This window comes from Macaca fascicularis, chromosome 14 (genome assembly GCF_037993035.2).
Source record: "Macaca fascicularis isolate 582-1 chromosome 14, T2T-MFA8v1.1".
NCBI classification, from domain to species: domain Eukaryota; kingdom Metazoa; phylum Chordata; class Mammalia; order Primates; family Cercopithecidae; genus Macaca; species Macaca fascicularis.
In genome coordinates, this window is record NC_088388.1 from 77,470,140 (window position 1) to 77,483,802 (window position 13,663).

The following is a 13,663-nucleotide window of genomic DNA, read 5'->3' on the forward strand; positions in this document are numbered from 1 at the left end:
CATGAGCCACCACGTCCAGCCCATCTGTTTTAGTTCTAACATTTCATAATTGCAGTAAGTATAACAATAAGTGCTTTCCTAATAAACTATTAAAATATTATAGCAACACAATAAATTTTATTAAAGTCAGTCAGGAGATTCTCCACCTGATTGCCCACTATTGCATTATGGGTGGGGAAATCTGGTATACTTTCATCAACCTGAGAGGGTAATTTGAGATGCTCTGACTTAAAATATGTAATACCTGACATATACGAATATAAATACTATCCTAAGGTTTCCTGGGAATATCTCAAAGAGTCATCCTCCAGAAACTCTAAAATCTAGGTCCCATTAGACACATGTGATTGCTACACTGATATAAACAATCAAAACAATTACAAAGTTTTTAAAAGGTTACCATTAATAATAGGGCCAGGTGTGGTGGCTCATGCCTGTAATCCCAGCACTTTGGGAGGCTGAGGCAGGCAGATCACTTGAGGTCAGGAATTCAAGACCAGCCTGGCCAACATGGTAAAACTCTGTCTCTACTAAAAATACAAAAAATTAGCCCGGTGTGGTGACACACACCTGTAATCCCAACTACTCAGGAGACTGAGGCACCAGAATTGCTTGAACTCATGAGGCAGAGGTTGCAGTGAACTGAGATCACGCCACCATACTCCAGCCTGGGCGACAGTCAGACTCACTCCAAAAAAAAAAAAAAAAAAGTTACTATTACAACAATTTTTTTTTGTTCTGCCCAGTTGACCACATAGTCTCTGATCCATTAACCTATTCAATGTGTAAACAGCATTAACCCTAACAATCCTCAGAATAGCAAAGCACTCTTATTCTAACAAATTAGAATAATGTTCTCTTCCTCAGAGCTGATACCTAACATTAAAATGGTGTTAGTTTTTGGTTTCGGGGTTTTTTTTTTGGAGACAGGGCTCTATCACATAGGCTGCAACACCGTGGCAAGATCTTGGCTCACCACAGCCTTGACCTCCAGGGCTCAAGACATGCTCTAGCCTCAGCCTCCCGAGTAGCTGAGATTATTGGTGCGTACCACCATGCCCAACTCATTTTTATATTTTTGGTAGAGATGGGGTTTTACTATGTTGCCTAGGCTGGTCTTGAACTCCTTGACTCAAGTGATCCGTCTGTCTCGGCCTCCCAAAGTGCTGGGATTACAGGCATGAACCACCACACCTGACCTAGTGTTAGTTTTAAAACCTAATGAATGAGACCATAAAGTTTCTTCCATTTGTTCAACAGGCAATAATCTGTCATATTGTCAGCACTATGCTAGAGGTCAAGAATACAAAAAAGAATGAGATGCCATTCCTAACCTCAGGAAATTAAGAGTCTAGCAGGAGGAGTCAAATAGGAATACAGTTGATTACCATCCAATGTGATATGCTTTAACACAGATGTAGGCACGGGATGCTATGGGAGCACAAAAAAGGGGTACTTGACACAGTTATGGGATAGGAACATCAGATGATGCCTAACTAAGCAAGAACTATGAAAGACAAGAGGAGAAGAGGCTGTATTGGGCAGAGGCAGCAAGATGTACAAATGCTATTAGGAAAGAGCAGAACAGCTTAGGGGAGCCGCAAGTAATTAAGAAAGACTGAAGTGAAGCATAGGTTGGGGATATTAGCATGTGATGATGTCAAATAGAGGAGGAAAGGCCTGAGCTTGAAGGATCTTGATTCCAAATATTTGGACTTGATCCTCAAAGCTATGAAAGCAGATTTGTTTCAAAAGATTACTCAGGGTTCAATGTAAACACTGGTTTAGGGAAGGGAGAAGCACTAGAGGTGAAAAACAAAAATCAAAGAATTCTTTTAAAAAACAAAACTCACCTACTGTCAAGGCTTGAATCTGCAACAATCTGAAGGCTTTCCAAAGATGACCCATCATTTACATGCAGGAACAAGACTTCCTTCTGGGATCGGACAGAACGAATCCATCCCTAAGGAAGAGAAATATTTCTAATGTGAGAGCAAAACATTTTATGTTTTCATTACACATACACACACATACACTAAATGAAAGAAAAACATGTACGCACAATCCTGCCTCAACAAATCGACTTCTTTTAGTTCACCAATATGCATACTTAATTTTATATGTTCAATCACAATGGGATACACACTTTGGTATTCTATCTTTTGTTTTCATAATAAAGCACAACATTTCGAATGGATGCCTCACATTCCTTCAAATTCCTTCACATTGATGAGCCTAATTCATATAACCAATCTTCCCAATATTGGCAATTCCAGGTATTTCCTCCAAGACCCCTGCCCCCTGACCCAACAATAAATAACAGGGCACATATCTTGGTGCCTTTCTCAGGATATGGGGTACGCCCTTCTTTCTGGTTTCATCTCACCATGCTGCCCAGAAAGCACCTCCTCTTTGGTGATTCTAAATCAACAGTAATTTCCAGGCTGGGTGCAGAAATCCCAGCACTTTGGGAGGCCAAAAAGGACGGATCACTTGAGGTCGGGAGTTCGAGACCAGCCTGGCCAACATGGTGAAACGCTGTCTCTACTGAAAATACAAAAATTAGCCAGGCGTGTTGGCGTTCGCTTGTAGTCCCAATTACTGGGAGGCTGAGGCAGAAGAATCGCTTGAACTCGGGAGGTAGAGGTTGCAGTGAGCCAAGATCGCACCACTGCACTCCAGCCTGGGTGACAGAGCAAGACTCCATCTCAAAAAAAAAAAAACTAATTCCAAATGACCACTTTCTTTCACTTGTTAAACTTAACATTTATTGAGCACTTTGTAATGTGGTTCTATTCTAAGCTCTGCATAAATATCATGCTACTTAATCCTCAGAAGAACTTAATGAAGCGGTTATCATTTTAGAGCTGAAGAAACATTATTTAGAGATGTCAGGAAAACCTCTCTAAATATTCCAGGACATAGTCACCAATTAGTAGAGTTGGAATTCAAAAGGAAGTTCTTACTTCAAAGTTCATGTTCTTATCAACGAGCTTTTCTGGGATGCTATTATAATTCTGCCCCATCCCCAGTTCCCCTGCCTAGGGAACACATCCTTCAGAACTTGGCTGAAACGTCACCTCATGCAAGATATCTTCCTTAACTTTTTCAGTTATGTTAACTTCCTGTTTTCTTACAGTTCTTTACTTACCTTACTACCAACTATCCTATTGCTAAAATTATTTGTTTTAACCATTGGAGCAGGGCTGTCCAACAGAAATATAATGAGTCACATGTTTAATTTAAAATTTCTTTTTGTGGCCATGTTGAACATAAAAATAGGTGAAATATTTTACTTAACCTATTATGCCCCAAATATTATCAACATATAATCAATATAAAAACATATTGAGATATTTTGCATTCTTTTTGGTTCTTCAAAATTGGTATGTATTTTACACTTAAAGCACATCTCAATTTGGACCAGTCAAACTTCAAGTGCTTAGAGCCAAAAGTGGCTGGTAGCTACCATATCAGATCTCACAGGACTAAACTGAAATCCTCTAACCTGGGCAGCAGGTTCTCTTTTCATCTTTGAATTTTTCTCTTGACTAGTGCACAAAGTATCATTAATGTATGCCTAATTAATAGACAAACAGACCTATGGAAAGAATATGGAACTCAAAGAAATGCAAAGAGGAGCAGATTGGCCATACTGCTAAAAAGCAAAGGATATGTGACGGCAACAAAAATCACTGCAACAGCAAGCCATGACTCTGCCACTACAATCATGGGTGACAGAGCAAGAACCTACTCAAAAACTAATAATTTATTTATTATAACCACATCTGCCAGGCTTATGCCTGTAATCCCAGCACTTTGGGAGGCAGGAGGAGGAGGACTGCTTGAGTCCAGGAGTTCGAGACTAGCCTGGGCAATACAGTGAGACCCAGCTCCACAAAAAGCTTACAAAATTAGAGTATGGTGGTGCATGCCTATAGTTCCAGCTACTCTGGAGGCCGAAGGAGGAGGACTGCTTGAGCCTGGGAGATGGAGACTGCAGTGAACTGAGATCACACCACTGCACTCCAGCCTGGGTGACAGAGCTAGATCCTGTCTCAAAAAATAACCACATCAGTGTACTTCAGCAACCTAATAAGAAACAGTCAAACCACCTTGTTTATTCTGCACCTCTTCTATGTGGAGCTGCTGCAAATATTATACTTGCAAGAGAAATAATAGCAGCTAACATTTGTAGACTATAGCCACTGTTCTAAGTATCTTATTTCCATTACCTCAAATAATTTTCAGGACTCAGGGACAATTATTATCTCTATTTTCATAAGAGGAAAATAAGGTGTAGAACGCATAAACGCTATGCAGAGATTTAAACCTAAGCTGCTTAACTCCAGAGCTCTTTCAAACTGCTACATTCCACTCTTTCTCCGAATTCATTAAAAATAAATTACATGCAGAGCCCCACAATAGGCACTGAGGTGACTAAAAGTTTAAAAGGCATGGTTTGAACAAGTATTTACTGTCAGCCATGTGTGATTACAAAGGCAGGTAAGACACGGTTTCTGCTCTCAAGGAGGGAGACCAAGACAACCACTTTATAAACCTGGATATTCATTATAAGGGATAAAGACAGAGAAAGGGGGCTTGTTCGTTTACCCTTTTGGTATGATTAACAAGTTTACAGGTAATACCCTGGAATCATGAAAGCAAAGTTCTAGTGCTTTACAGTCATCGGAACAATTTTGCGAAAAGTAATGGAAAGCAGAAAAGTGGAAACCCGCGACGCCTACCTACACTTTCTAACTTTTCCCTGCTGGGGGTTGTGTCTGACCCGACCGTAAAAGAAAAGCTAGATGTGGATGTGCCATGTAAGTCCCTACAAGAAAAAACCCACTCCCTTCCCATTCACCAACCTGGACCTTAATGCGCTCCCCACTCGTGTTCTGGGCCCCGAGAGCGTCCCGCACGCTCAGTTTGGCTGAAGGTTTGTGCCTGGGGAAAGGGGCGGAGGAACAGAAGCGCACGGACCGAAGCAGACAGCGGACTCCCAGCATCGCGCGGCCGCCCAGGCCCTCCGCGGGAGCAGCCCAGACCCCGCGGTTGGAACCCCGCCTGCAGCGGCCCTCCTTTCTCAGCGGCTCCCGTTCCGCGGCCGCAGCTCTGCTCTAAGGCACTCCAGAGCCCCTCGGACGCGCGCTTACTCGTTCAGAACACCCAGCTCTGTCCCCACAGAACCTCTCCGTTTCCCACTTCCAACGGGGCGGAATGGTCAGGACACTAGGCAAACGCCGGAAACAAACCACGTGCACTTGGCAGCCAGGGCGCCCCGCTGCCCGCGACAATTCTAAACCTATGCGCAGACCCCGAGCCGCAACACGCGCCGCCACTCCGACAACACCACGCCAACGCCGCTTACGTCATCACGCTACGACGAAGAAGGGAGAGCATGCGTACTTGTGACCCAGGCTTAGGGAAGCGTGCGGGAGGGGGCGGGGTCAGGAGCCGAGACGGGGCGGAGCTAATGCCCTAAGGTTGTAGAGGTTATCGCTGAAAGAACCTGGGAGCACATCTGAGGGTCTTCATTTCTAAAGTTTCCAGGTGAGGCTGAGAAGCTGAGAGGCAAAGAGTGACTGATGGCAAGGGAAACCGTCTCCCTCAGTCAACAACAGGGATCCAACCAAGAGGAGGCTCTTAGCTGTTAACAGGATTCGCTTGAAGAGATCAGTCGTTCCGTTCCTGAGTTCTCCGCAGAGAAAAATCAGACATAGCCCCTCTGCGCAAGTCACAGCTGAACAGGCAGTTGCATAAAAGGGTGATCAGTTTGCCTGACAGCGCCTAAGCGTGGGACGCCAGAGGTGGCTTCCTGGAGAAGGTAGTCCTCTAACAGGTAAATAAGAGGAACTGGAGGGACCTTGCATATGGCCGGCAAGACGGTGGGAAGATGTAGCAGAGACTGGAGGAATGTCGAGTGTTACCAGCCAGAATCTTCCAAGTCTCCCTCTTCCCTCTGACCTCCAACACGGCTATCTGTATTTGTTTGACCTGAAAACAATGACCCTTTTATATATTGGGCTACCTTTTGTTTAAAAAAAAAAAAAAAAAAAATCTGTAACTCAATGACAGTCATGAAAAGGTTTTTAATCTAAAATTTAAAAAATAAAACGTTTGGCCGAGTGCAGTGGCTCTCGGCCTGTAATCCCAGCTCTTAGGGAGGCAGAAGCAGGAGAATTGCTTCAGCCAAGGAGTTCAAGACCAGCGCTCGCGCTTGCTGTCTCTCTCCCCCATCTCTCACTCTCACTCTCTCACTCTCACTTTTACCTTACTTAAAGTTGCTACTGTTATTATGCCTATTTTACAAATAAGAGAACTTAGGCACAGAAAGGCTAGGTGACCTACTTAAGGATACACATTCCGTAAGTGTGAGATTTAAACCCAGAAGTGCTGGCTCTATGCATTTAAGCAGTGTGCTATATTACATAGTATCCCAAGGTGGAAAATAAGACCATGATCCCTTCCATCAAGGAGTTCATGCTTTAGAGACGGAGACAAGGAAGAAAAGAGACTACTGAAATATAAACCAATAAGTGCACACATAGATGTATGAGTTGTCTGCATTTGTTTGGCCTGAAAACAGTCACTCTTATATATTAGGCTACCTCTTAAATTTATTCAAAAAATTATTTTTGATATTTTATCCAAATATTATATTGGATAAAATATAATAAAATTATATATAATATATACATGTATTACAATATTATATGTTATATAATATAAATGTGTTCCCTGGTTCTTTTAATAAATTAAAATTATAAATATAATAAAATTATAAGTATAAAATAGTATAAAATTATAATTAAATTATAATATATTGGATAAAATATATGTTTATAATATAAAAATATGTCGGATAAAATATAATATAGTCCAGAGAAGGAGAAAATTAAGCTGAATTCTTGAAGAGGATCCATATTTTGCCAGGTAGGCATGTAAGAAAATTTCCTGCCAGAAGGTGAACAGGGAAGGTTGCCAGGAGGGCAAATGGCCTGGAAAAATTGTAAAACCATTCTCAAGAGACTAGAAAATATCTCATCTGAAAATACTCGGTGTTGGAGGTGGAACCTACTGAGAGGTGTTTGGATCATGGGGGCCTCATGAAGGCCTTGGTGCCCTCCTTGCGGGAGTGAATTCCCACTCCATTAGTTTTTGCAAGAGCTGATTGTTGAAAAGAGCCTGGCACCCCCCTCCCTCTCTCTTCTTTCCTCTTTTGCCATGTGATGCTTGCTCCTCTTTGCCTTCCTAAATGGCTGAGTGACAACAAACCTTGACATTATTTACTTTGAGTGGAAGCAGATTCTGGTGCGATGCTTCCTGCACAGCCTGCAGAACTGTGCAGATAAATGAATACACTTCTTATCGATTAAAAAAATATATAGGCCAGGCGCAGTGGCTCATGCCTGTAATTCTAGCACTTTGGGAGGCTGAGGTGGGCGGATTGCCTGAGCTCCGGAGTTTGAGACCAGCCTGACCACAGTGAAACCCCATCTCCACTAAAATACAAAAAAATTAGCTGGATGTGGCGGCATGTGCCTGTAGTCCCAGCTACTCAGGAGCCTGACTCAGGAGAATTGCCTGAACCCAGGTGGCAGAGGTTGCAGTAAGCCGAGATCGCATCACTGCACTCCAGCCTGAGCAACAGAGTGAGACTCTATCTCAAAAAAATAAATAAATAAAAAGGGCACTTCTTGAACCTTGAGAAAGGAAGAATGGAAACTTGCAGCCAGTGCCATCGGAATTATGCAGCTATGGACTTTTAAGGGAAAATAAGTTTGTTGGTTCAAAATCTGGGGAACAAGACAGTCTGGGGTACATAGCAATGATGTTTATCCCAGTGAAAATCTTTTCTTTGCCTATGCCTACCCTGTCCAAGTGATCAAAAGTAGTAACCAGTTGGCTCATTTCTTACTCATGCCACTTTCTGTCTTGCCTTCTGCTATGACTTGGATATGGTTTGTTTGTCCCCACAAAAACTCATGTTGAAATTTAATCCCTGATGTGGTGGTGTTGGGAGGTGAGGCCTAATGGAAGGGGTCTGGTGTGTGGGAGCAGATCCCTCGTGAGTGGCTTGGTGCTGTTCCCACGGACTGCATGAGTTCTTGCAAGAATGGGCTTGTTCCCACCACAGTGGGTTGTTACAAGGCCAGGATGCCCCTCAGGGGTTCCCCTTTTTGCACATGTCCACTTCCCCTTTGACCTTCTTCACCACGTTGTGATGCAGCACAAAAGCCCTCACCAGAAGCCAGGGCCATGCCCTTAAACTTCTCGTCCTGTAGAACCATGAGCTAAATAAGCCTCTTTTCTTTATACATTGCCCAGTGTCAGGTATTCCTTTACAGCAACATAAAATGGACTAAGGCACCTTCTTTCTCTCCCAACTCCCCCACTCCAGGGGACAATGTGCAGCTTAAGAACTGGAGTCTGAATCCCAGATAGTGAGGATCCTGCCTTCCTTTACCCTCTCACTACTTGTTTAAGCCAAAAGGTTAATTATGTTATTAGCAGGGGACCACTGCCCCAGTATGTTGAAGACAAGGGAAAACTGGTTGAAACTGAAGATTAGTAAATATATATATATATATATATATATGTATCTCATTGAAAGTTGACTATACCACTTATGCTTCTGGTGCTCAGTTCAAACCATCCCCTGTATCTTGTGCTGTATCAAATCACATCACCTTCTTGTTTATTTTTGTTTTCAATGTTGGCTTGACACCTTCCCTTTTAGATTCATCACCTTCCAGACAGTAGCACAAATGTTTTTAATATGAGTATATAGTTGACCCTTGAACAACATGGGTTTGAATTGTGCCGGTCCACTTGTATGTGAATTTTTTTCAATAAATATATTGGAAATTTTCTTGGAGATTTGTGACAATTTCAGAAAACTTACTAATGAACAGTGTAGCCTAGAAATATCAAAGCATTTAATAAAAAGGTCATGAATTCACAAGATACATGTAGTTACTAGTCTATTTTATCATTTACTATCACAAAATATACATAAGTCTATGATAAACAGTTAAAATTGGCTGGGTGCAGTGGCTCATGCCTGTAATTCCAGCACTTTGGGAGCCAAGGCATGCGGAACACTTGAGATCAGGAGTTCAAGACCAGCCTGGCCAACATGGCGAAACCCCCATCTTTACTAAAAATATAAAAATTAGCCAGGCATCGGCCGGGTGCAGTGGCTCACGCCTGTAATCCCAGCACTTTGGAGGCCGAGGTGGATGGATCACCTGAGGTCAGGAGTTTGAGACCAGCCTGGCCAACATGGTGAAATCCCATCTCTACTAAAAATACAAAAACCAGCTGGGTGTGGTGGCAGGTGCCTGTAATCACAGCTACTGGGGAGGCTGAGGCAGGAGAATCACTTGAACCTGGGAGACAGAGGTTGCAATGAGCCGAGATCAAACCACTGCACTCCAGCCTAGGCAACAGAGGAAGACTTCATCTCAAAAAAAAAAAAAAAAAAAAAAAAAGAAAAAAATTAGCCAGATGTGGTGGCGCATGCCTGTAATCCCAGCTACTCAGGAGGCTGAGGCAGGAGAATCGCTTGAACCTGGGAGGCAGAGGTTGCATTACGTCACTGCACTCCAGCCTGGGCGACAGAGCGAGACTCCGTCTCAAAAAACAAACAAACAAACAAACAAAAAACACCCACAAACCTTGCATGGTGCTATTCATAGTTGAGAGAAATTGTTATAAGACATGCAACCTTAAGGTTTAACAAATAGGGCCAAATTTTTTCCCAAGTGTCACCAGTGTCACCAGCCATATATGAGAGTTTCAGTTGCTTTACATACTTGTCAACACTTCCTCTTTGTTTTTTAAATGTGAAACACTTCATAAATATGTTTGTCATCCTTGAATGGGCCATGCTAATCTCTGTATCCTTTCAATTTTAGTATATATGCTGTTTAAATGAGAATAATACTTGGTCTTAATCAAACTTTCTAAAGTAGCTGTATTGGTGGGGGAGTAGTATCCCCTGCTGTTTTAATTTGCATTCCCCTGATTATTATTTTTGTCTGATGCCTTTTTAGTGTTTATTTTCATTGGACTTCATTCTTGGTAAATTGACTGTTTACATCTTTTGCCCATTTTTCTATTGAAAAATGAGTAGTCTTATTTTTCCTAAAGGCTACTTTTATTGAGTAGTCTTTTTTCTTATTAATCTATATAAGTTCTTATTGCCCATGTTTTAGTTACTAGTTCTTCTCAGTTATATGCATTGCAATATTCAACCACTCTGTGGGTTGTCTTTTCTATGGTGTATTGTGAGAAAATGGCTGAATGACAGCAAACCTTGAAAATATTCAATCCTTTTCTTAAGAGTGAACAGTTCTTGAAGAAAATTATTAAGACACTCAAGCATTACTCTTTATATTTTTTCTGGCAGTGTAAGACCAGTGCTTTACCATGTCTCCTGTTATTCTTTAAAAAATGGTTTCTTTTCCTAATTTATATTTCCTTACATTTTTTGTTCTCATTGCACAGTTAATGGCCTTCTCCACAATTTTTATGTGGTGATCTTCAAGGAACAATTTTAAAGTTTAGAATCTCACTGTACATTGTTGGAGACTGATTCTGGCTGTTTGCAAATATTTTTATGTATGATTAACCTCTAGTTTACACCAGAAAACAAGATAACCCATAAAAGAAAAGTCATGTATTTTCTTTTGGATTATGCAAAACTTCAAAGATTGAGATTCACTTTTTAAAATTTCTCTTTATTGCAGCTGGGTGCCATGGCTCACTCCTGTAATCCCAGCACTTTGGGAGGCTGAGGCAAATGGATTGCTTGAGGTCAGCAGTTCGAGAGCAGACTGGGCAACATGGCAAAACCCCATCTCTACCAAAAATACAAAAAATTATCCAAGTGTGCTGTTGCACACCTGTGGTCCCAGCTACTCAGGATCACCTGAGTCCAGGAAGTGGAGGTTGCAGTGAGCTGAGATGGCACCACTACACTCCCACCTGAGTGTAGTTGACAGAGTAAGACCTGTCTCAAAAAACAAAATAAAAGTTATCTTTATTGCATACACAGTGTATTAGTCCATTTTCATGCTGCTGATAAAGACATACCCAAGACTGAGTAATTTATAAAGAAAAGGAGGGTATTTTTTTTCTTTTCTTTTTTTTTGAAACGGAGTCTCGCTCTGTCACCCAGGCTGGAGTGCCGTGGCACAATCTCAGCTCACTGCAACCTCTGCCTCCCAGGTTCAACTGGCTCTCCTGCCTCACCCTCCTGGGTAGCTGAGATTACAGGCATGCACCACCATGCCTGGCTAATTTCTGTATTTTTTTTTTTTTTAATAGAAATGGGGTTGCACCATGTTGGCCAGGCTGGTCTCAAACTCCTGACCTCAAGTGGTCTGCCTGCCTCAGCCTCCCAAAATGCTGGGATTATAGGCATGAGCCACCATACCCAGCAAAGAAAAGGAGGTTTAATGGACTCACACTTCCACATGGCTGGGGAGGCCTCACGATCATGGCAGAAGGCAAAAGGCATATCTTACATGGCAGCAGACAAGAGAGAGAACTTGTGCAGGGGAACTCCCATTTGTGAAACCATCAGATCTTGTGAGACTTATTCACTGCCACGAGAACAGCATGGGAAAGACCCGCCCCCATGATTCAATTACCTCCCACCGGGTCCCTCCCATGACATATGAGACTGTGGGGAGCTACAATTCAAGATGAGATTTGGGTGGAGACACAGCCAAACTATATCATGCAACTTCATAATGAGCACTCTATCTTGTCCTTTTACACCTATGTTATGTCCTATATTATATCTTGTCCTTTTACACCTATATTACACCTATATTATGCAGCATTTTCTATTAATGAGACAGAAAAGAATGGACAGTGGTTTCCAGTTTCCAAAAATGTTACATGTGAAGAAAAAATGCATCTGAAACAGTAAACTCTACAAATGATCAGATTATTTTTTAGGGGGTAGTACTTTATAACTAATATAATTTAACCGTGAACAAAAACTTGATCGACCTTTGGTCGGCATTATTATTGTATTAAAATTTTCTACAAATTAAACACTTTTAAAGAGGAAAAAAATGTCTACAGTCCCATATCCCTTTATTGCCTGCACCTTGGGCAGATTACTCTCACTTCCCCACTCTTGGTATGTCACTGCTGGCAAGTATGATATTTTCTGTAAACTTTTGGCAAATACTTTGTCACATAAGAAAGTTCCCTGCTGTTCCTGAGGGATTACTACTCACCCAGTATATGGTCAGCTCTAACTACATAATGTCATGAAGAATGAAGGACATATTTGGAAAAGAATATAGTGTGCTTAACAATCTGTAAATTCTAAATTTGAGAAAGTTTTATTCCTATGGCAAAGAATCTGGAAAATATGTTTTCCTGAAATCCATGCAGCCATCAGCATTCACCATTGGTCTAAAACTAACAGACAATCCTGTAAGCACTTAAAGACACAGAAAGGAGATGAACTTATGCACTGGCTTTTCAAGCAGGAAGATAATTAACAATGACTCTGTACATTTGTTTAAATTTCTTTCAGAAGAGGCTTGTGAAAGGTATATTAGAACAAGGATGGCAAGCTGATTCTACTTTCGCCTGGATGTTTCCATTAATAGGTGTATTCCTTTAGCAGAACATTCTTGAATTCCACCAATCCCTGTGAACGACAGTAAAGAAGATTCACCACATGTTTTCCCTGAAAATGGATTTATCCTACTCTTTTCAAGTTTTACTTTCAGAATCATGTACATTGACAGGCATTAAAAAGGCAAAATCTTTATTTTCAATGTATTAAATAATTTAACATTTCTTACTAGAGTATGATATACAGTATATCCAGAAAGAGTACGACATATATGCACTAATCATAAATTATACTAAAAAGTCATTGATTCAACTCCTGTTTTTGTAATAGTCTAATGTTTACCAACTTGGAAGAAGCCCAACAAAATTATAAAGTTTGGTTTACCTTTCTTATTGACTGGGTATGGTACCCAGCCTTTAAGATGGCCCCAGTGATTCTTGCTTCCTGGTGTTCACACCCTTGTATAGTCTTCTGTGACATTAATCATATAGGATTAGTTTATATAACCAGAAGAATACAGCAGATATGTTGGTGTGTGACTTCTGAGGACAAGTCATAAAAGACATCACTCCTTCTGTCCTGGATCACTTGCTCTGGGGGTACGAAGTCCCATATTGTAAAGATACTCAACTAACCCTAAGCAGATGTCAATGTGGCAGGAAACTGAGGCATCCTGCCAATAGTCAGGGCCATTTTGCCAGACATGTGAATAAATCATCTTAGATGCAGGTCCTCTACCCCACCAAGCCTTTGGATTACTATAGCTCCAGCTGACATCTTGGTTACAACCTCATGAGAGACCCCTAGCTAGAATCACCAAGCTAAGCCATCCCCAAACATCTGACCCACAGAAACTGTGAGAATAAGAAATATTTACTATTGTATTAATGCATATGTTTTGGGATAATTTATTATACGGCAATAGCCAACTTACACACTAGATAAATGTATCTCTCTTCAGCTTAATGTGGAACATTGGCCCTCACTCATTTTCCCCTCTTATCTCCTAGGATAAAACACACTTTTGTTGATAACATTGGCTCATAG

General features: G+C 41.4%; 1 protein-coding gene and 1 non-coding gene across 13 annotated transcripts in view; both read right to left on the reverse strand.

Moving 5' to 3' along the window:
• Positions 1-5,365, reverse strand: part of NARS2 (asparaginyl-tRNA synthetase 2, mitochondrial) — a 137,114-nt gene extending 131,749 nt beyond the window's left edge. For 7 of the 12 annotated variants that reach the window (XM_045370230.2, XM_074014887.1, XM_074014886.1 and 4 more), the window contains exons 1-2: positions 4,872-5,365; positions 1,854-1,963 (exon numbers count right to left, since the gene is read on the reverse strand). In XM_045370230.2, coding sequence (XP_045226165.1) covers positions 1,854-1,963; positions 4,872-5,012 — 251 coding nt within the window. In that variant the 5' untranslated portion in view covers positions 5,013-5,365. The remainder of the gene's footprint in view (positions 1-1,853; positions 1,964-4,871) is intronic. The other 5 variants (XM_074014892.1, XM_074014890.1, XM_074014889.1 and 2 more) reach the window with 2 other exon arrangements.
• A 4,483-nt stretch (positions 5,366-9,848) lies between these two features.
• LOC123568897 (U6 spliceosomal RNA) lies at positions 9,849-9,950 on the reverse strand. Its single transcript, XR_006692454.2, has one exon. It is a non-coding gene; the product is annotated as a U6 spliceosomal RNA (small nuclear RNA).
• Between the last annotated feature and the right edge of the window lie 3,713 nt (positions 9,951-13,663).